General features: G+C 54.0%; 1 protein-coding gene across 1 annotated transcript in view; it reads left to right on the top strand.

The window, feature by feature from the left end:
- The first annotated feature begins 3,096 nt into the window (after positions 1-3,096).
- ATP2A1 (ATPase sarcoplasmic/endoplasmic reticulum Ca2+ transporting 1) overlaps positions 3,097-20,173 on the top strand; it is a 35,291-nt gene continuing 18,214 nt past the window's right edge. Inside the window, exons 1-10 of the mRNA XM_043549763.1 lie at positions 3,097-3,214; positions 5,079-5,096; positions 5,619-5,701; positions 10,627-10,731; positions 11,095-11,233; positions 12,467-12,547; positions 13,101-13,186; positions 19,205-19,502; positions 19,709-19,875; positions 19,977-20,065. Coding sequence (XP_043405698.1) covers positions 3,097-3,214; positions 5,079-5,096; positions 5,619-5,701; positions 10,627-10,731; positions 11,095-11,233; positions 12,467-12,547; positions 13,101-13,186; positions 19,205-19,502; positions 19,709-19,875; positions 19,977-20,065 — 1,184 coding nt within the window. The remainder of the gene's footprint in view (positions 3,215-5,078; positions 5,097-5,618; positions 5,702-10,626; positions 10,732-11,094; positions 11,234-12,466; positions 12,548-13,100; positions 13,187-19,204; positions 19,503-19,708; positions 19,876-19,976; positions 20,066-20,173) is intronic.

Below are 20,173 nucleotides of genomic sequence, written 5' to 3'. Positions count from 1 at the left end.
CCACTAGATGCTGAAGGGCTGTGTGAGCTGGGTGAGGGTCCTTGGGATGAAGCCCCTCGCCCTGCCTATGGCCCAGATCCCTGTGCAGACATAGGAGGGGTTGGGCTGGCTGGTAGTTGGGGTTCTCCAGCATATCAGCTGTGAGACCCTGTTGTGGGGTGACTGTGTCTCTTTGGGACAGGATCCAGGCCCTGTTCCTGTAATGGCTGAGGGTTTGAATTTGAATCCAGGGAAACAATTGGCTAAGATGGAAATGGACAGTGAAAATGCAGATGACCTGGCTGGCAGGGGGGAGGAGCGGCTAGGCTCAGGCTACCTGCCTGCCTGTAACCAGAGCCCTGGGGCTGGGTGGGATGGAGAGATGCTCCCCGCCCCCTTGCACACTGGAGAGGGGGCTCACGCTGGCTCTGATGCTGTAAGGAGAGCAGAGAGCTCGCTGCCTGCCCCACTGGGACAGCAAGGGCAGCGCTGAGCATGGGGGGAGCTGAGACCCCAGCTGAGTTGTGGGACCCACAGGCAGGGCAGGTCAGCTGCCAACCAGCTTTGCCTTGTCCAGAGGTGCTGCTGGGAAGTGATCCCACGGTAGGGAGGGAGCTACCAGGGCCAGGGCTCAGCGTGGCTGTGACCCCAAGCCCAGCCAGTGAGAGGGAACGGGTCCCACTCCCTCCCCCAGCAGCTGAATTCCAGACCGAGCCGCAGAAGGATCCCTCCTTGGAGAAGCTGAGGGAACTTGCTGGCCACAGCGCTGCAAATTCCCTTGCGGAAGGCTGCAGGGAAAGATTCCTATGGGAGAAGGGATTCCTGCACCGGGAATGGGCTCCCCAAGGGGAAGTAGAACTGAGGGGGATGGAGAACTTGGCCCTGGAGTCCATTGATGACACCTGTGTCTTTAGTCAGACCTGGGAGGACCATGTGTCCCAGGTGAGGAGGGTGCTGGGCTGCCTCAAGGAGGCAGGACTGACGGTAAAAGCTGAAAAGTGTAAGGTGGGGATGGCAGAGGTGTCATACCTGGGCCACAAGGTGAGGAGCAGCTGCCCAAGCCCAGAGCCGGCCAAGGTGGAGGCGATCAGAGATTGGCCTGTTCCCCAGACCAAGAAACAGGTCCAGACCTTTATCGGGATGGCAGGGTACTACCGGAGGTTTGTACCCCACTTGAGCTCCCTAGCTGCCCCATCCCTGAGCTTTGTAAGAAGGGGAAGCCAGATGAGGTGGTCTGGACCGAGCAATGCCAGAGGGCTCTCTGTGCACTGAGGGAGGCTCTAATCCAGGGCCTTGTAAATGTGGTAAACCAGATTTTGCCAAGCCCTTTACAGTGTTCACCGATGCCTCGGATGCCGGGTTGGGCGCAGTGCTGATGCAAGCTGATGCTAAGGGGGAGAGACCCCACATCAGGTACCTGAGCAGGACTATGCGGCCATCGAGAAGGAATGCCTGGCCATGGGGCAGGCCCTTAAAAAGCTGCAGCCGTATCTATTGGGCGGCGCTTTACTGTGTATCCTGACCCCTCTCCCCCATGGCCGCATCCAATGAAAGGGGCTGATGCCGAGCAGCTGGTGACAGAGACACCTGGTCAGAGGGTGGCCAAGGTCAAGATGAAAAGGAGTACTTGTGGCACCTTAGAGACTAACCAGTTTATTTGAGCATGAGCTTTCGTGAGCTACAGCTCACTTCATCGGATGCATAGCAAGGTCAAGATGGGGGCTCTTAACCAAGAGAGCCCGAATCACAGCCCTCCAGACTGGAGCACTGGGAGAAGACCTGATCCCAGTTTGACCCCCAGGGGTTTTGGTGTGGCAAAAGGACATGGGCCGCATAAACCTTCCCAAATGCAGCCTGCGAGTGCCATCGAGCATACCTGACCTAAGGGAGGGCGTAAAACTGGAAAGGCCTGGTGTAGCTCCCACCAAGGAATGGGAGAGATGCTGGGGCATCCATGGGTACGTTGGTGGCTTCGAACTTCCCCAGCTCACTGGCTAAAGTGACCCTGCTCAGTCAGTCTCGAAGTGGGGAGAGATGTGACGAAGTGGTAATGTTCTTAATGTTTTCTCTGAGTTTCAATTTGGAGCTGGCTGCTGGCCCTTCCCCCACAGAGGGCATCCCCCCGGCTCACAGCTCCCCCGCAGGCCTGGGGCTGCTGGCCCTTCCTCCATGGAGGGGATCCCCCCCTGACTAACATCCCCCAGCCCTGGGGCTGCCAGCCCTTCCCCCACGGAGGGGATCCTACCAGCTCACAGCCCTCCACCCCCCCAGCCCTGGGGTTGCCGGCCCTTCCCTCGGGTGGGTCGATCGAGATGGGTTGCTGGTTAGAGTTCACGGCACAGCTGGCTGGGTAGCTGGAGCGGCCTGCGGGGAACTAGGCAGACAACGGGTGGGTCGATCTAGATGGGTTGCTGACGAGTGTTCGTGGCACAGCTGGCTGGGTAGCTGGAGGGGGCACATAGGATCTGGCCAGCGGGTGCAGCTGTGGACGGCCGCGCGAGAGCTCAGCTGGCTGGGGGGTAAGCAGAGGAACAGAGGCATGGACAGAGGGAAGGGGGTGAGGACGAGGAAACGTGAGTGAGACAAGCCCTGAGCCGCATGTGTCCATTATGGCCAAGGGACAGAAATAACCCGCAAGGAGCCAAGGAGCAGGATCGGCGGGGGAGGTTTCTTCCAAGGAGCTGGCAGACGTTGAGTGACATCTCGGTGTGCGGCCGCCTCAGCCACTCTCCTAAGTCACCTCTCGGCCTCCCTCCCGCTGCCTCAAGTCAGCAAAAATACCTCCCTGCGCAGAATGCCATATGTGTGCCGGTGCCGGCTGTGATGTCAGGGCAGCTGCCCAATGGGAGCCCAGGGACGGGGCCCGGGAGTCTGCCCCGTGGGCTCCCTCATAAGGACCAGGGACAGCCCCAGTCCCCACTGAGGGTGTCTATACCGGGACAGGTTGGGTGGGCTCCCCTGTCGGATACTGGGCGCCGAGGAGGGCCATGGTCTGCTGAGCGGCAAGGGACGCGAGGTGGGAGACGCTCAGAGACCAACTGATCGGCCGGGGCTTGTGAGGGGCAGAGACAGGCCAAGCCCGGGGGGGACGGGGCTTACAGCGCTGGTGGGGCAGCCATGGAGAACTCCCACGCAAAGACCGTGGAGGAGTGTCTGGCCTACTTTGGTGTGAGTGAGAACTCTGGCCTGACACCTGAACAGGTGAAGAAGAACCTGGACAAATATGGTCACAACGGTAAGTGCTGGCAGCGCCCCGCATCCTCACACACCCGGCTGGACCGGCCACCGGGATGGGGAGAGAGAAGAAGAGGAGAGAGGTGGAGCGAGAAAGAGACTGAGAAAGGAAGAAGGATGGAGAATGAGGAACAGAGAGTTTGATTGTGTATGGGGTGGGGGGGAGAGAGAAATGTCTGGGGCTGGGGAGCGAGAAAGAAGCAGGCAGACATAGATGGAGAGAATGGAACAGGTGGCTAAGGATGCATGGGGTTGGCTGGACACAGAGAGGCAGGGATGGAGCAAGAGACATTGAGTGAGGCTGGCATCAGCCACTGGGCCCTGGGAGGGGTGTAGCAGCGTGAGGGGAGCCAGGTGTCAGGGCAAGAATCAGCAGGGCTCCCGGAGCTGTGTATCAGAGCCCCGGGAGCCGTGTATCGGAGCCAGGAGAGCCGCATATCAGAGCCCCAGGAGTCGCGTATCAGAGCCCAGGGAGCCGCGTGTTGGAGCCAGGGGAGCCATGTGTCGGAGCCTGGGGAGCCGCGTGTCGGAGCCCCAGGAGCCGTGTATCAGAGCCCAGGGAGCCGCGTATTGGAGCCCAGGGAGCTGCATATCGGAGCCAGGGGAGCCACGTATCGGAGCCTGGGGAGCTGCGTATCGGAGTCAGGGTCGGAGCCGTGTATCGGAGCCCGGGGAGCCGCATATCGGAGCCCCGGGAGCTGCGTATCGGAGCCCCGGGGAGCCGCGTATCGGAGCCCGGGGAGCCACATATCGGAGTCAGGGTCGGAGCCTGTCACAGAGAAGCCAAAGATGCAGACACAGGCAAGGCCCAGCCATCCTGGGGACAAGGCAGCTGCTCCTTGGCTAAGAATAACCCGCCTGTAATTCCCTCTGGAATGGATTGGACACCAGAGATGCTGCATGGGGTGGAGGGCATCCTTCACACTGCGCTTCCTGTCCTGGCACAGGGTTAAGGGGAGCCCCTAATGCCCGCGGGGCAGGAAAGTCCTGTGCTGGGCCAGCATGTGTGGAAGTGATGGGTGGCTCAGACTGCAATTGGGGATGGGCATGATCCCAACCGCAACACGGTGCCCCTCCAGCTTCCTGCCACCCCCCAGCCCCACTGGGCTTGGTGCAGGTCCCAGAGCAGCAGGCCAGCGAGCTCGGGAACTCTCAGCCCAGCTTGGGCCACCGCAGGAGGGCATGTGAGTGAGTACTTGTGTGTGAATGAATATGTTTGGCTGCATCTATGTGTGTGAGGGTGTGGTAGTGTGTGTGTGTGTGTGTGTGTGTGTGTGTGTTTGAGGGTGTATAGGTGTGTACGGGTGTGTTTCTGTATGTGTGAAGGCGTGTTCACAAGTGTGTGGGTGTGTGTTACATGTATGTGCAGGTGTGTTCACATGTGTGAGGGCATGTTTACATGTCTGAGGGTGTGTTTACACCAGTGGGCATGTGCGCACCCCATTCTCTGCGTGTCTGTGCAGCCCCAGCTAGGGAAACGTAGGGCCCCGGTACCTCATTTCAGCTGGGCCCACCCCTCTCCCATTTCACCCCATTAATTTTTGGGGGGTCCTGCCCCCCCTTTCCTCCTCCTGTCAGCCCTGTGTGTGTCTCAGTGGGTCATGCACACACACACTCTCCCCTTAGCCTGGCAAAGGCGCCAGGGTTCGAGGCCCCATGCCCTGTGCAACCCTGGGTTGGGTTGTTGTGCCCCAGGCCAATGAACCCATCGGCCCCTGTTTGTGTGGCATGTCCCCTCATTTGGGGCTCGTTCCTATCTCCCCAGCTTGCAGCATGTACTCTGCCCCGGGGGTTCCCCGCTCACAGTGCTAACCAGCCTCTTCTCCTCTCTTCCTTCGCTCCTGCGGCGGTGTCTTCTTGGGCAGAGCTCCCAGCAGAGGAAGGTGAGTCCCAGCCACTGGTGGCCCCAAAACCACAAAGTGCCAGAGCCCATGGCAGCCACTGCCGGCCACATCCTCAAGCCAGCCCCAGCCTCTGTCTAACGGAAACCCTGGGCCCCCACCCATTAATTCAGGGCCACCAGGGCCCACGGCCCCCTCCAATAGCCCAGTGCCCTCCATTGCCCTATAACTTTACCCCTGTGGGCAGCACCCTCAACCCAGTGCCCCCAAGGCCCTCCCCTGCCCCACAACCTGACTCCCCGGCTCTGATCCCCATTCTGGCTCCAGCCCCTGGGACTTGCAGGGCTGCCCGTTTTGGCTGCATGGATTCCTGGAGCTTTCATCACCTGACACAATCTTTAATTCCTGGTGACTCCAGGGCAGTCCTGGAGGTCTGGCACCCTAGTGACTTGGTGTCCCTGCCTCTGACCCGCTGTGTCCCCACACCCAAGGAAAATAGGGGTGGGATCCCTGCCGGGGGGTGGGGGGATCCCTGCTGCTCCCTGACCCTGCCCCACTCCCCAGGCAAGTCCATCTGGGAGCTGGTGGTGGAGCAGTTTGAGGACCTGCTGGTGCGAATCCTGCTGCTGGCGGCCTGCATCTCCTTCGTGAGTGACAGGGGGCTGGGGTCCCAGGGTGTGGGAGGGGCTGCATCTGCTTCGTGAGTGATGGGGCCGGGGGGGGTCCCAGAGTGCTGCAGCTCCATGATTGACTGGGGGGTCCCAGAGGGCTGGGGGAGAGGCTATGGTGGGAAGGGAGCTCTCTATGTATAACATGGGAACTGAGGAGTAAATTTTAGTGTGAGAGGCTGGTATGTCCTGGGACACCCATTGGGGTAGAGACCGGAAGTCAGGACTCCTAGGTTCTATCCCTGGCTCTGAGATGGGAGCAGGGTCTAGTGGTTAGATCAGGGGGGACTGGGAGTCAGGATTTCTGGATTCTATTCCTGACCCTGCCACAGGCTCTCTGTGCCTCAGTTTCCCCCTTTTGAGCAGGGCAGGGTGAAGTCTAGATCACTCCCGTGTGCAAAGTACTGGGAGATGCTGGGGGACAGGTGTCCCTGGGGAAGGGCCAGGGGTACGGTCCCACCCCACTCCGTCCAGGCCCCACGCTGTGTCTCTGTGGCAGAGGTCCTGGGGGCCCGGGGCTCCTCAGGCCAGGAGGGGAGCAGGCTTTGGGAGTCGTCTTGCATCGTCCTTCACCATGACCTTTCTGTGCGGAGGCCTGGCCCAGGCCCGCCCGGAATTCAGTCTTGAAGGATTCAGTATCGGCTCCGGAGAGGCAGCATCTCAAGTGTCGGCAGCTGGGCCAGGGCTGCGGGTGGAAAGAGGGAGCCAGGGCTCGGGAGTGGAAGGAGGGAGGCCCAGGGCTTCGTCTGGCAGGTGTTAAAGAATGGGAGACCCTGCCTGGATAGGCAGTGGGGGGGGGAGGAGCCCCTCCCCCACGTGATTCTCCCCCCATGTGGCTCCATTAGCCCTCCTCCCATGTCCCCTTGATCTTGATATGTACTGGGGGGGGGGAGGGTGGTGACAGCTGGGCCCCCCGTCCGCTTGCGTGAGTGCAAGAGGCCTGTAAACTGATCTCAATCTCACTGGGCCTTGGATGAAACCTGAGTGGGCACAGTTGGGCCCAGCCTGGGCAAGGCTGCCCCATCCCTGTGTGTAACTGTGTGTGTTTGGCAGGTGGGGGCGGGGGGAGAGGGGGCTGATGTCTGTGCAAAAGTGGGAGACACTTGGGGGGATCTGTGTGAGTGTGTACACACACGTGTGGCTGTTTTGCTGCGGGGGGGAGTTAGAGAGCTGGCCCCTGTGTCTGAGGAGGTGTGCATTGTGCTGCACGTGTGCATGCCTGAGGGTGTGTCTGTGCAGGAGTGCTTCGCTTGGTAGGGTGGGGTGTGTCTGTGCAGGGGGTGTGTGTGAAATCCAGTTATTCCCTGAGTCAGAGCAGCAGGCGGTGACACCCCAGCACCTCAGGAGCCCTGGGACAGTAAACCTGCAGCTAACCAAGCTGATTGTGACCAGGTAGAGGGGATGGGCCAGAAATGGAAGCTATTTTGGGATAAAATAGATTGATGAGTGTGTATGGAGATAGATTAGATTAGATTAGATTAGATTAGATTGGGTGGATGGGGATAGATAGATAGATAGATAGATAGATAGATAGATAAATTAGATGGGGTATATGACGAGATCCCTGGGGTGCAACGTGGCACTGTGGGACCGCTGTGTCCTCTTACCTCACTAAGCTGGATTGTCTCTCACAATGCCTTACTGATGACAAGCAGCAAACCTCTCCCATGCTGTTTTCACTGAACAGGTAATCATCAAGTGATCCTTATCTTTTTTGAGATGGGGTGACCACATCTGCAGGCAGTATTCAAGAAGTGGGCGTACTATGGATTTATATAGAGGCAACATGATATTTTCTGTCTTATTATCTCTCCCTTTCTTAATGATTCCAAACATTCTGTTCGCTTTTGTGATGGCTGCTGCGCATTGAGGGGATGTTTTCAGAGAACTCTCCACAATGGCTCCAAAATCTGCTTCCTGAGTGGTAACAGCTAATTTAGACCCATCATTTTATATGTATAGTTGGGTTTATGTTTTCCAATGTGTATTACTTTGCATTTATCAACACTGAATTTCACCTCCGTTTTGTTGCCCAGTTACCCAGATCCTTTTATAATTCTTCACATTCTGCCTGGGATTTAACTATCTTGAGTAGTTTTGTATCATCTGCAATTTTTTCCACCTCATTGTTTACCCCCTTTTCCAGATCATTTATCAATATGTTGAATAGGACTGAGCCCAGTACAGACCCCTGGGGGACACCACTATTTACCTCTCTCCATTCTGAGAACTGACCATTTATTCCTACCCTTTGTTTCCTCTCTTTTAACCATTTACAGATACATGAGAGGACCTTCCCTCTTATCCCACGACAGTTTACTTTGCTTAAGAGCCTCTGGTGAGGGACCTTGTCAAAGGCTTTCTGAAAATCTAAATTCATTATATCCACTGGATCCCTCTTGTCCACATACTTGTTGACCTCCTGAAAGAATTCTAGTAGATTGGTGAGGCATGATTTCTCTTAACAAAAACCGTGTTGACTCTTCCCCAACATATGTTCATCTATGTGTCTGACAATTTTGTTCTTTACTGTAGTTTCAACCAGTTTGCCCAGTACTGAAGTCAGACATACCGGCCTGTGATTGCCGGAGTCTCCTCTGCAGCCCTTTTAAAAAATTGGCATCACATTAGCTATGCTCCAGTCATTTGTTACAGAAGCTGATTTAAATCATAGGTTACAAACCACAGTTAGTAGTTCTGCAATTTCACATTTGAGTTCCTTCACAACTCTTGGGTGAATACCATCAGGTCCTGGAGACTTATTACTGTTTAGTTTATCAATTTGTTCCAAAACCTCCTCTAAAGACACTGCAATCTTGGACATTTCCTCAGATCTGTCACCCAAAAAGAATGGCTCAGGTTTGGGAATCTTCCTCACAACCTCAACAGTGAAGGCTGATGCAAAGAATTCATTTAGTTTCTCTGCAATGGCCTTATCGTCCTTGAGTGCTCCTTTAGCATCTCGATCGTCCAGTGATCCCACTGGTTGTTTAGCAGGCTTCCTGTTTCTGATTAACTTAAAAACATTTTTGCTATTACTTTTTGATTCTTTGGCCAGCTGTTCTTCAAATTCTTTTTTGGCTTTCCTACTTGTATTTTTATACTTCATTTGCCAGAGTTCATGCTCCTTTCTATTTTCCTCACTAGGATTTAACTTCCACTTTTTAAAGGATGCCTTTTTACCTCTCACTGCTTCTTTTACTTTGTTGTTTAGCCACGGTGGCTCTTTTTTGGTTCTCTTACTATGTTTTTTAATTTGGGGTATACATTTAAGTTGAGCCTCTATTATGGTGTCTTTAAAAAGTTTCCATGAAGCTTGCAGGGGTTTCACTTTTTGCCCTGTACCTTTTAATTTCTGTTTAACTAACTTCCTCATTTTTGTGTTGTCCTCCTTTCTGAAATTAAATGCTACAGTGTTGGACTGCTGTGGTGTTTTCCCTGCCACAGGGATGTTAAATTTCATTATATTATGGTCACTATTACCAGCTCTATTCACCTCTTGGACCAGATCCTGTGCTCAATTTAAGACTAAATCAAGAATTGCCTCTCCTCTTGTGAGTTCCAGGACTAGCTGCTCTAAGAATCAGTCATTTAAGGTGTCAAGAAGATTTATCTCTACATCCCTTCCTGAGGTGATATGTACCCAGTCAGTATGGGGATAGTTGAAATCCCCCATTATTATTGAGTTTTTTATTTTTATAGCCTCTCTAATCTCCCTGAGCATTTCACAGTCACTATCACCATCCAGGTCAGGTGGTCGGTAGTATCTCCCTACTGCTATCTATCTATCTATCTATCTATCTACCCATACACCCCTGGATCCTGGGCAGGGTCTGTGCAGCACTTGGCTTAAGGGGGCTCCTGATCTCAATTGAGGTCTGTGCAGCACCTGGGACAAGACTCCATTATAATAGAAATACCCAAGAGAGTAATGAGTATTGGGAGCTAGGTAGCTACCTGCGGGAGTGTGAGGTAGGGTGTTGTGCGCTGTGTGTGCGAATGGGAAGGACTATAATGCTCCGAGTGATGGGCTGGGGTGTAATATTTGCAGAGTGTGTGTGTGTGTGTGTGTATGTGGGGAGATCTGTGTGGGATGTATGTGAGAGAGAGACACATGTAGTTCTGGGGGTATGGAGGAGGGTGTAGTGCTCTGGCTGTGTGTTTAAGAAGCTGTAGTGCTCTGGGCATCTGTGGGAGGTGTGCAAGTGTGTAGCTAGGTGGGGGAAGGAGAGAGGTGTAGCACTATGTGTGTGTGTGTGTGAGGGAGAGAGAGTGAGGGTGTAGAACTGTATGTGTGTCCGGGGGAGGATGTAGAGTTGTGGAGAGGTGTAGCACTTTTGCTATGTGGCGTGAAGGGTGTAGTGCTCTGGCTGTGTGTCTAAGTGGGTGTAGCCCTCTATGGGGGGAGGGTGTAGCTCTGTGGAGGAGAGGGGAGAGGTGCAGCACTGTGTAAGTGTGTAGTTCTGTGTGTGCGTGTGGGAGAATATAGTGGGGAGGGGTCTCTCTGGCCATGTGGGTGAGAAGGGTGCAGCTCTGTGGAGGTGGAGGGGGAGTAAGGAGTGTAGCTCTCTGGTCATGTGGGTGGGAGGGGCGTAGAACTCTGTGTGGGGAGGGTCATGGTGAAGGTCTGGGCTATGGCTGTGGGTGGAAGGGGTGTAGCATTTAAGGGTGCGTGGGCGTGTGTGAGAGGGTGTAGCTGTGTGAAGGAGGGGAACGGAGAGCTGTAACTCCCTGGTCATATGGGTGGGAAGGGTGTAGCACTCTGGGTTTGTGTAGCTCTGTGGAGGAGGGGAAGGGAGGGCTGTAGCTCTCCAGCCATGGGATGGGAAGGGTGACTTGTGCTGTGCATGGGGAGCTCTGTAGGTCACACAGACGTGACCTGGCTGTGGCTCTGCCCCTCATAGGTGCTGGCCTGGTTTGAGGAAGGCGAGGAGACGATCACTGCGTTCGTGGAGCCATTTGTCATTCTCCTGATCCTCATCGCCAATGCCATCGTAGGAGTCTGGCAGGTAACCAGGGGCCAGCGACCACCCCCTCTATGTGCTAAGCAGGGTCAGGCCAGATCAGTATCTGGATGGGAGACTGCTGAAGTGACCCGGGAGATAGCGCAGGAGACTTAGAAGTGGTCACTGACATCAATGTCTCATCCCAGAATGGGGTTCCATCTTGGCACTGGGCGATGGGCCCCTGTGTAAACAGCCACGTGCACCACCCCAGAGGTGGCCGCACCTCAACACCAAGTGATGGATTGCTGTGTAAACAGCCAACAGCAACCCAACCCACATCTCATTGCCGGTTGAGGGGGTCTCAGTTCACCCAGCCCCCGGGGGGCTGTGGGCAGGTGGGCGTGACTTTTTGTGCTGCCCTGGCAGGAGAGGAACGCTGAAAACGCCATTGAGGCCCTGAAGGAGTATGAACCCGAGATGGGCAAGGTGTACCGCGCAGACAGGAAGTCTGTGCAGAGAATCAAGGCCCGGGACATGGTCCCCGGCGACATCACCGAGGTGGCTGGTGAGTGTGTGGCAGTGAGCACATCAAGGTGCTGAAGGCACCATGGAGCAAATGGCACGGGGCATCCTCGGGCGACGGTTAAACACACCCTGTGTACTGAGGGTTGAAGGGTCGGGGTGACGTCCCAACCATGCTGTTGCCATGATTACCCACAATGCCCTTGGAGGGTCGCCAATGCTCCTCACCCGTCCCCTCTGCGAGGGTGTCGGGGCTGTGGGGGCTGGCTGAGCAGGGCCTCCCAGCCTCTCTCGGCCTTGTTTACTGCCTGGCCCCAGCCTGCCCTGACCCTGGCTTGTGGGGCAGACGCAGCCTCATTCTCCCCGGGCTGAGAGGCGGGTGTTTGGGAACAGACAGTCCCTGGCCCCGGCTGAAAGCGGAGCTCCGTGGAATCCCCTTTGCGCTGCACTTGTTCAGTGACAGGTGTTCCCGGGCCTGGGCTTCAGCCAACTGCCCCCCCTCCCGCCTGGGGGGAGAGACCCTGTGTCCCCCGCCCTGGCCCCATCTCCACCCCTCCCTGCAGGCTGGGGGGTGGCCTTATATCCCCCTTCCCAGTGCCCCCCAGCCGTGCCAGCCAGCCAGCCGGGAGCCCTGACCTCGCCATCTCCTTGAGAGCCCCCTGGGCAAAGAGGGGGGGCTGAGGCGCCGGGCGCTCCTTCTATGGGCAGTGCCAAGCGGCCGGGGCAGCAGGAATGTGATGAGCCAGGGTTACGAGGACATGGCCAGCAGGACGTAGAGGGCACTAAGGAGGGGGAGGAGGGAGACACTTACTGAGCTGACAGGAAGGGTCCCAGCGGAGAGGGGCAGCTAGGGTTACACTGCTGGGGGGCCTGATCCCCGCCTGGAATAGCGGGGCTGGTGCCCCGGCTAGGGGTGGACAGGGAGAAAAGATCCAGTATTTCCTCTCCCTGTATAACCTCTTCCACACCCCTGGCTGTCTGGCTCCCTCCCTCGGTGTGGTCTCCTGGTGTTGTGTGTTGCTGACACGCAGGGGCCGTGTCCCCCCAGCTGCTGCTCCAACACTCTCAACCCCGGCCCTGGGGAATTCAGTGCCTTGTACCCCAGGGATGAGCTGGGCCAAAGTCACACAGCCCCCTCACCCTTTTGCCCTGAGCGTCCCCTGCAGCCCTGCTGAGAGGGGGTGGAGTGCAGGGTCTGCCCTCCAGACTCTGGTAGTGGGGACACTCCTTCCCCCGTGTCCATCCATCACAGCGTGTCCTGTGCCTCTCCCTGCAGTGGGTGACAAGGTGCCAGCTGACATCCGGATCATCTCCATCAAATCCACCACCCTGCGTGTGGACCAGTCCATCCTGACAGGTACAGGGCCTGGTGGGGGGCAAACCAGCCTGGGAGCTGGGCTGCGGGGAAAAGAACTGGGGTGGGGGCTGGGCTGGTGCGGGAAGGACTGGGTTGGGGGCCTAAGGACGGCAAATCTGGTCTGGGGGGGACAGAACTGCGGGGCAGGCATGAGAAATTCAAGCTTGTGATTGTGAGTCTGTAGCCGTGGGGGATAACAGTAGCCAGTGCAGCAGGTCTGTGAGTGTCTGGGGGGGTGTACGCTGGGGGGGGTGTCTGGGAGGTGTTTGTGTGGGTGTCACTGTGTGTGTGTGGCGGTGTCTCTCTGGGTGAGTTTCCATGTGTCTGTCTGTCTGACTGTCCATGTGTCTGTCGGTGGGTGAGTGGGTCTCGCTGGGGTGGAGGAGGGCGTCTCTAAGTTCCTGTTCCGCTCCCTGTGTGTGTGTGTGTGTCTGGGCCTGTTTGCGTCTGTGGGTGCCTATCTGTCCATGTAGTGGGGATGTCGGGTGTCTGTCTGGCAGGACTCCTGGTGCCCTCATCCCATGTGCTCAGCCCTCTCTGCTCCTCCTGCCAGGTGAGTCTGTCTCCGTAATCAAGCACACGGAACCTGTCCCAGACCCTCGTGCTGTCAACCAGGACAAGAAGAACATGCTCTTCTCAGTGAGTGTTGCATGAGGGCTGGAATATCGCTTCCCCCATGCTGAGGACTGCCCCTCTTCCCCCCAGCCAGAGATCTGTCCCCCACGTCACCCCCGTCATGGACTCCCAGGCCCTGTGGTCTCTCTCAGCTCCGTACGGCCCCTGGGAGGAACCCCCTTCAGTGTGACAGCCCTTCTCGGGGGTCCACTCTCTCTCGGGGGTTAAGCCCTGGGCTCCGGCGCCTCCTGGCACTGCACCTCTCTGAGCCTTCAGCACACCCGTCTCTGCCGTGGGCCCCCTCAGGGAGTCCCCTCGCTCTGGCCCCCCGGGGCCTCCACCCCCAGAGGGAGCTATGCCCCCCGATCTCCAGCCTGCAATGACTCAGCCAGCGTAACACAGGAGGTTTATTGAGCATCTGAACCCAGCACAGGCAGTTCTCAGGGCCCTCAGGCCTGGCCAGTCTCAGCACCATCCAGCTGGGTCTGTCCCCATTGAGGTGGGCTCCGGCTGTTCTCTCTCCCCCGAGTCCAGCAGCCCGCTCCTTCCAGCCGAGCCTCTTATATCACCTCTCCCCTTGGCCCCTCCTTGTCCTTTGTGTTCGGTCCTGGGCAAACAGATCACCTGGGACTAGTGGTGCAAGTAGAAATCATTTCTTGCCCGTACTACACTCATGGGAGGGACACAAGCGGGCATGTGACCTCCCCAAGTGACCCTCCATGTGACTCCTCTCTGCCCTGCCCCCAGCCCAGGGCCCCCATGCTCTGCCCGTCTCCTCCGACACCCCCCCTTACATGTCTAAAATTTTATGCTTTGGGCCCCTGGTGCCACCTGTACTTCCAGGTGTCATTGAGGATCCAGCAGCACCCCAAATTGAAAAATTCTTAAATGAAAGAAGGATAGGAGGGATAATCACCCCACTTTCCCTTAACATGCTATCAGTGCCTCCCTTATGTTCAAATTAAGCTTCTGCCAGCTTGCCTTTATCTAAGTATTGCTCTCCGCCAGGCACTAGGAAAGCAAAGATGCTGCACCATCTGAGTTTGATGGAAAAGAGGCATAGAACTGTGTGTGCCATGTACATCTTGATAGGACTACAGCCCAAATTGTTTTATTATTTTCCTCAGCATGACATATAGGAGGGGAAATCAGAATCAGCCTGGCAGAACATTCATAAGAACTGTCTCTGGACAGATAAGCAATTGATCAAAATTACATTCTCTGATCTCTGGGGCCAAATCCTGTTCCCATTGAAATCAAAAGGAGTTTTGCTATTGAGTTCAATGGGAGCAGGCTTTGACATTTGGAGAGGAAAGAACAAAACCACTCAAGCAAGGGCTACGTTGCTTATACCACAGCTGTCAAAGGCTGCTGACTCCTGAGAAAGTCAGCAAACATCTGTTCTTTGTCCATTGCAAGGGAGAAATCAGCAATCAATGAGGTTAGAACAGTCTCTGTACCATTTCCAGCTCATAAGTCCATCTGCAAAGGATCAAGGAATATCAAGGCTCCAGATTACCTTAAAGTCCTCAGTCCCTTGGTTAGAATGCTCCCATTAGTGTATGTTCATAGCCCAGAGGCTGGAGCAGGAAAGAGGACAGAGCAGGAAAGGCAAAACAGATATGTTTCCAGACCAGGGCCTTTTAGCTTCTGCCAAGTGCCAAGTAAAGGGAAATCTATTCTCACTGTGAAAGATGGTGTTTGGAGTCACATGGGCAACTTACATGTCCATCACCCCCACCCATATTCTAGTTAGAACATTCACAAAAAGTCCATTAAGTGTAGACAGGCATTTTCCAGGGTCCAGTGTGAGCTAAGTATTCCTTAATGGGCAATTCAGCTTGACTTGTCCCTTCATGTGCTGGCTAAATACCTTGTGGGCATTACCACAGGAGCAAACATGTAGTAAACATAGCTAATATTCATAACTTCAGATACCAAGATGAATACACATGCATAGAAAGAGCATAATCATAAGTACCAGTTATTTCACCTACATGACTAGTCCCAAAAGAGATTCTGAAAAATCACACCACGTACCTGAGACCCTCTGTGCCAGCACCAGGCCCCGCTGGAGTTTTATCTGTTATGTAACAACAGAGATGGAGCCAGTGACACGACTCCATTTAGCCTAAAGGGGCAAGGTTAATTTTGAGCTGTTCAGGTGTGACTGCATCTTTAGTCCATGAGGGCAGACTGGCTGGCCGCCATTCAGGTTAATGGGCTTCAATGTTCCTTTGCAGTTAACTTTTTAATGTTCATAAACCTGGTATGTGCTGAGGTAGTTTAAAGCATAACACAGGTTTTTAGGTTTTCAAATCTGTGAACCTCTGCCTCTTTGAAATTTTATTATTATTATTATTATTATTATTTTGCTGGTCATAATGTGGGAGGTGTGACAAGTTGGGTCACAGAATCCCCCTTGCGACTGTCATCTGATGTGCTGAGACTACCTCTGAGCCTGTTTTCTCTGCCAGTTTGGGCCTCCAGAACCCTGCTTTGTTGAGCCAGACACGCCAGCCTGCTGCAACACAGACCCACGGTCTGACCCACACCCCCAAAGCTGCGACTTAACTGAAAATGGCTTAGCAAGTGCTCCTGTCTCTAACACCCAGACACCCAGCTCCCAATGGGATCCAAACCCCAAATAAATCTGTTTTACTCTGTATAAAGCTTATACAGGGTAAACTCATAAATTGTCCACCCTCTATAACATTGATAGAGAGACATACACAGCTGTTTGCTCCCCCAATATTAATTGCTTACTCTGGGTTAATTAATAAGCAAAAGAGATTTTATTAAGAATAACAGGTAGGATTTAAGTGGTTCCAAGTAATAACAGACAGAACAAAGTAAGTTACCAAGGAAAAAAAACAAAACACGTAAGTATAAGCCCAATACATTAAGAAACTGATTACAGATAAAATCTCACCCTCGGAGATGTTCCAATAAGCTTCTTTCGCAGACCTTCCTGGTCTGGGCCCAATCCTTTCCCCTGGTACAGTCCTTGTTCCAGCTCAGGTGGTAACTAGGGGATTTCTCATGACTGGAACCTCCTTTGTTCTGTTCCAACCCTTATATAGCTTTGGCACAAGGTGGGAATCTTTTGTCTCTCTGGGTCCTCACCCCTCCTTCTAAATGGAAAAGCATCAGGTTTAAGATGGATTCCAGTACTAGGTGACATGGTCACATGTCCTGTGAGACCTCAAGCCTTCATTCTTCCTGGCCTGACTCACAGGAAGGCTTGCAAGTAAACAGAGCCATTTACAACCAATTGTCCTAGTTGATGGGAGCTATCAAGATTCCAAACCACCATTAATGGCCCACACTTTGCATAATTACAATAGGAACTCAGAGTTGTATTTAATATTTCTAGTTTCAGATACAAGAGTGATACATTTATACAAGTAGGATGACCACACTCAGTAGGTTATAAGCTTTGTAATGGGTTTCAGAGGGGTAGCCGTGTTAGTCTGTATCAGCAAAAACAACGAGGAGTTCTTATGGCACCTTAGAGACTAACAAATCTATTTGAGCATAAGCTTTCGTGGGCTAAAACCCACTTCATCAGATGCATGATACCTTACATGAGACCTTTTGCATGAAGCATATTCCAGTTACATTATATTCATACTCATTAGCATATTTTCTTAAAATCATATGGAGTGCAACATCACAGGAGGGTATCCTCTCCTCCCTCTGCTCATGAGGTTATGTACGTGTCTTGTAGCACTCTTCTGAACACCAGTTGGAAGGATTTTTTTTTTCAGTAAGTGTGGACTGATTCTTTTCTCTTAGAAGGCATGTATTTTTTTCAGGTTCACGCTGATTAACACAGAAAACAATTGGGGCTGTTAAACTTTCTTCAAATTCCATAGAAAATTAAGTTCAGCTATATTTTCCAGTACAGTGATAAAATGGCTGTTTGTATATACAAATATCAACATGCTTAACTACTGACTTTCCCCCAAAGTATGTAGTATTTTAGTCTGTTTATATGGAATATGGGAGTGAGGTGAGGAGCCATTTCAGCATATGTATGACTTATTAAAAAACAAATTTTAAGTAAAACTGTATCCTAAACTGCATTATGGTATTGTACCCAACCATTGAATTTCAATGGGAGATTCAACTTCCTTTATAGGAACAAAACAGACTCCTGAATCTCTTACCACAAAAGTGGTCCAGACATGCAAATAGGCCCATTCACTTCAATGGGATTGATCAAATGATTAAGGGTTTACAGGATTAGATTCCAAGTTTGTAAATTGTTCTGGATGACAATGCCTGAGCTGTCAGATCAGAAGGAGCTTCCCTTTGACTAAAGGTGGGCAGATGAGTGATACGTCTTAGCTCTGTTGCTAAGAGGAGGGACATATTTCAGCAAAGTTCTTGGCAGATTCCTGAGGCAGCTGGTTTAAGGTCATCAGTGTCGAGCATTATGCTCTTCACTTATAGTTCTCTCACCCACAAAGATGGAAAATAAGGCATTTTTTAAATTTGTTTTGCTGCTCCAGTTCCAGTTAGCAAAATGCATGTTAGACTAGTTTGGCTGTAAAGAATTCTAGGTACACTGGGGACAACACCTGATTCCTGTCAGGCTGCAGAATTGGACTGACATCAGAATCCAAACATCCTTTTGTCAGTAAAAAGAAAAGGAGTACTTGTGGCACCTTAGAGACTAACCAATTTATTTGAGCATAAGCTTTCGTGAGCTACAGCTGATGAAGTGAGCTGTAGCTCACGAAAGCTCGTGCTCAAATAAATTGGTTAGTCTCTAAGGTGCCACAAGTACTCCTTTTCTTTTTGCGAATACAGACTAACACGGCTGTTACTCTGAAACCTTTTGTCAGTGCAAGCATTCCTCTAATGATTTGGACTTGATGTGATGCAGTATGAATGTCACGGATAATTCAGACCAATGGGGAGAAACAGAATCAAAAACACTGTTTAAACACCTTCCGTTCCCCTCTCTCCCACTCCTCCCCTCTTGAGGTCTCCTGGCCAATTTAACAGCACAATACATATGCTAACAAACTTAAACAAAGCCTTTGTTTAAGTTTGTTAGCATATTCATTGTGCTGTTAAAGCCATATAAAGAATGAATGCCCTCCCTAGCCACGTTCTGCTCCTTTAAGGAGCAGAGCGCAGCTCCACCCCCATCTCTGGAGGGTCGGGGCTACCCCCAATACCTGCTAAAATCTCTTGCTGGTACTGCCTGGGACCCCCTCTCTTCCATCCTTTGTTCCCCTTTGGCTGGAACTGGCTGGTCAGGTCACCGGGGTCCTGTCTCCTCAGCCCATTGTCCTCCCAGTGGCTTGAACCGGCTGACTTCCAAACTGGAGGGTGGGGAGGGTTCACAGCCACCAGTTGCTAGGGTACCCAATCTCCAGGCCATTGTCTGGGATCCAGGCTGCTAGGCGAGGTCGCACGTGGTCCTCTGCAACAACAAACACCCTCACCCACCCCCTTGTTCCACATGCAGCACACAGGAAAACTGAGGCACCCACAGTGTTCATGCAAACCATTAAGAAAACACCCCACTTTGTGTCATCCCCACCCTGCACCCCAGCTGGAGTCACTCCCACCCTGCACTCAGCCAGAGAGCTACCCCCCCAGGTCACCCCCACCCTGTACCACAGCCAGAGAGCTTCCCCTGGGTTACCCCAACCCTGCACCCAACCAGAGAGCTACCTCCAGGGTCACCCCCAACCTTCACTGAGCCAGAGAGCTACCCCCGGGTCACCCCCAGCCTGCATCTAGCCAGAGAGCTACCCCCCAGGTCACCCACACCCTGTACCCCAGCCAGAGAGCTATCCCCGGGTTTCCCCCACCCTGCATCCAGCCAGAGAGCTACTCCCCAGGGTCGCCCCCAGACTAGAGACCTGCCCTTGGGGGTCACCAATGCCCCCAGCCATGCTGGCCAGACAGAGCTTTGCCCCAGTCCCCTGTTTTGGGCTCCACAGGGTCTCCATGCATACCCCCTGTTTGTGCTGCTGCTCCTCCTCCCCTGCCAACACCCCTCACTGCCTCTCCCTGCAGGGCACCAATGTGGCAGCTGGCAAGGCTGTGGGCATAGTCATTGCCACAGGGGTGAGCACCGAGATCGGGAAGATCCGGGACGAGATGGCAGCCACGGAGCAGGACAAGACGCCGCTGCAGCAGAAGCTGGATGAGTTCGGGGAGCAGCTCTCCAAGGTCATTTCGCTCATCTGCGTGGCCGTCTGGCTCATCAATATCGGCCACTTCAACGACCCCGTCCACGGCGGCTCCTGGATCCGCGGTGCCATCTACTACTTCAAGATCGCCGTGGCCCTGGCTGTGGCCGCCATTCCTGAAGGTCAGTCTGTGTGTCTGCGGGGCCTAGGGTCTGCCTGCTCTTCGGAGCCATTCCAGGGCCCGAGTGTCCGGGCTCCATCTGCAGCCCTCTGGAGATGAACAGATTCCAGCTGTTCCCAGCCCTGATCCTTCCCGGTCCAGAGCAGGCCCTGGCAGTGACTCCATGGTAACACGCTGGACGTTAACCTCTGCTCCCCTCCCCTGCAGGTCTCCCAGCAGTCATCACCACCTGCCTAGCCCTGGGCACCCGCCGCATGGCCAAGAAGAACGCCATTGTCCGGAGCTTGCCATCTGTGGAGACGCTGGGCTGCACCTCAGTCATCTGCTCCGACAAAACCGGCACCCTCACCACCAACCAGATGTCTGTGTGCAAGGTAAGGGGCGCCCTCCCTCCCTGGACAGCCCCCCCATGTGTCCCTGACCGCATCCCCGTGGGCCGCCAGCCCTGACCCTGTCTCTCTGTGTCTCTTGGCAGATGTTTGTCGTTGAGAAGGTGGAGGGAGATGTCTGTTCCCTGAATGAGTTGAGCATCACCGGATCCACCTACGCCCCTGAGGGAGAAGTGTGAGTGGCCCCCGATATCCCCCTGACATCCTACGTCCCCTGACACTCCCAACTTCAGCATCCCTCATGGCCCCTGACCCCAGCATCCACCATGGCCCTTGACATCCC

Source organism: Chelonia mydas, chromosome 6 (genome assembly GCF_015237465.2).
Source record: "Chelonia mydas isolate rCheMyd1 chromosome 6, rCheMyd1.pri.v2, whole genome shotgun sequence".
NCBI classification, from domain to species: Eukaryota; Metazoa; Chordata; order Testudines; family Cheloniidae; genus Chelonia; species Chelonia mydas.
The sequence above is the reverse complement of the archived record's forward strand: the minus strand, read 5'-3'. Positions and strand labels throughout refer to the sequence as shown.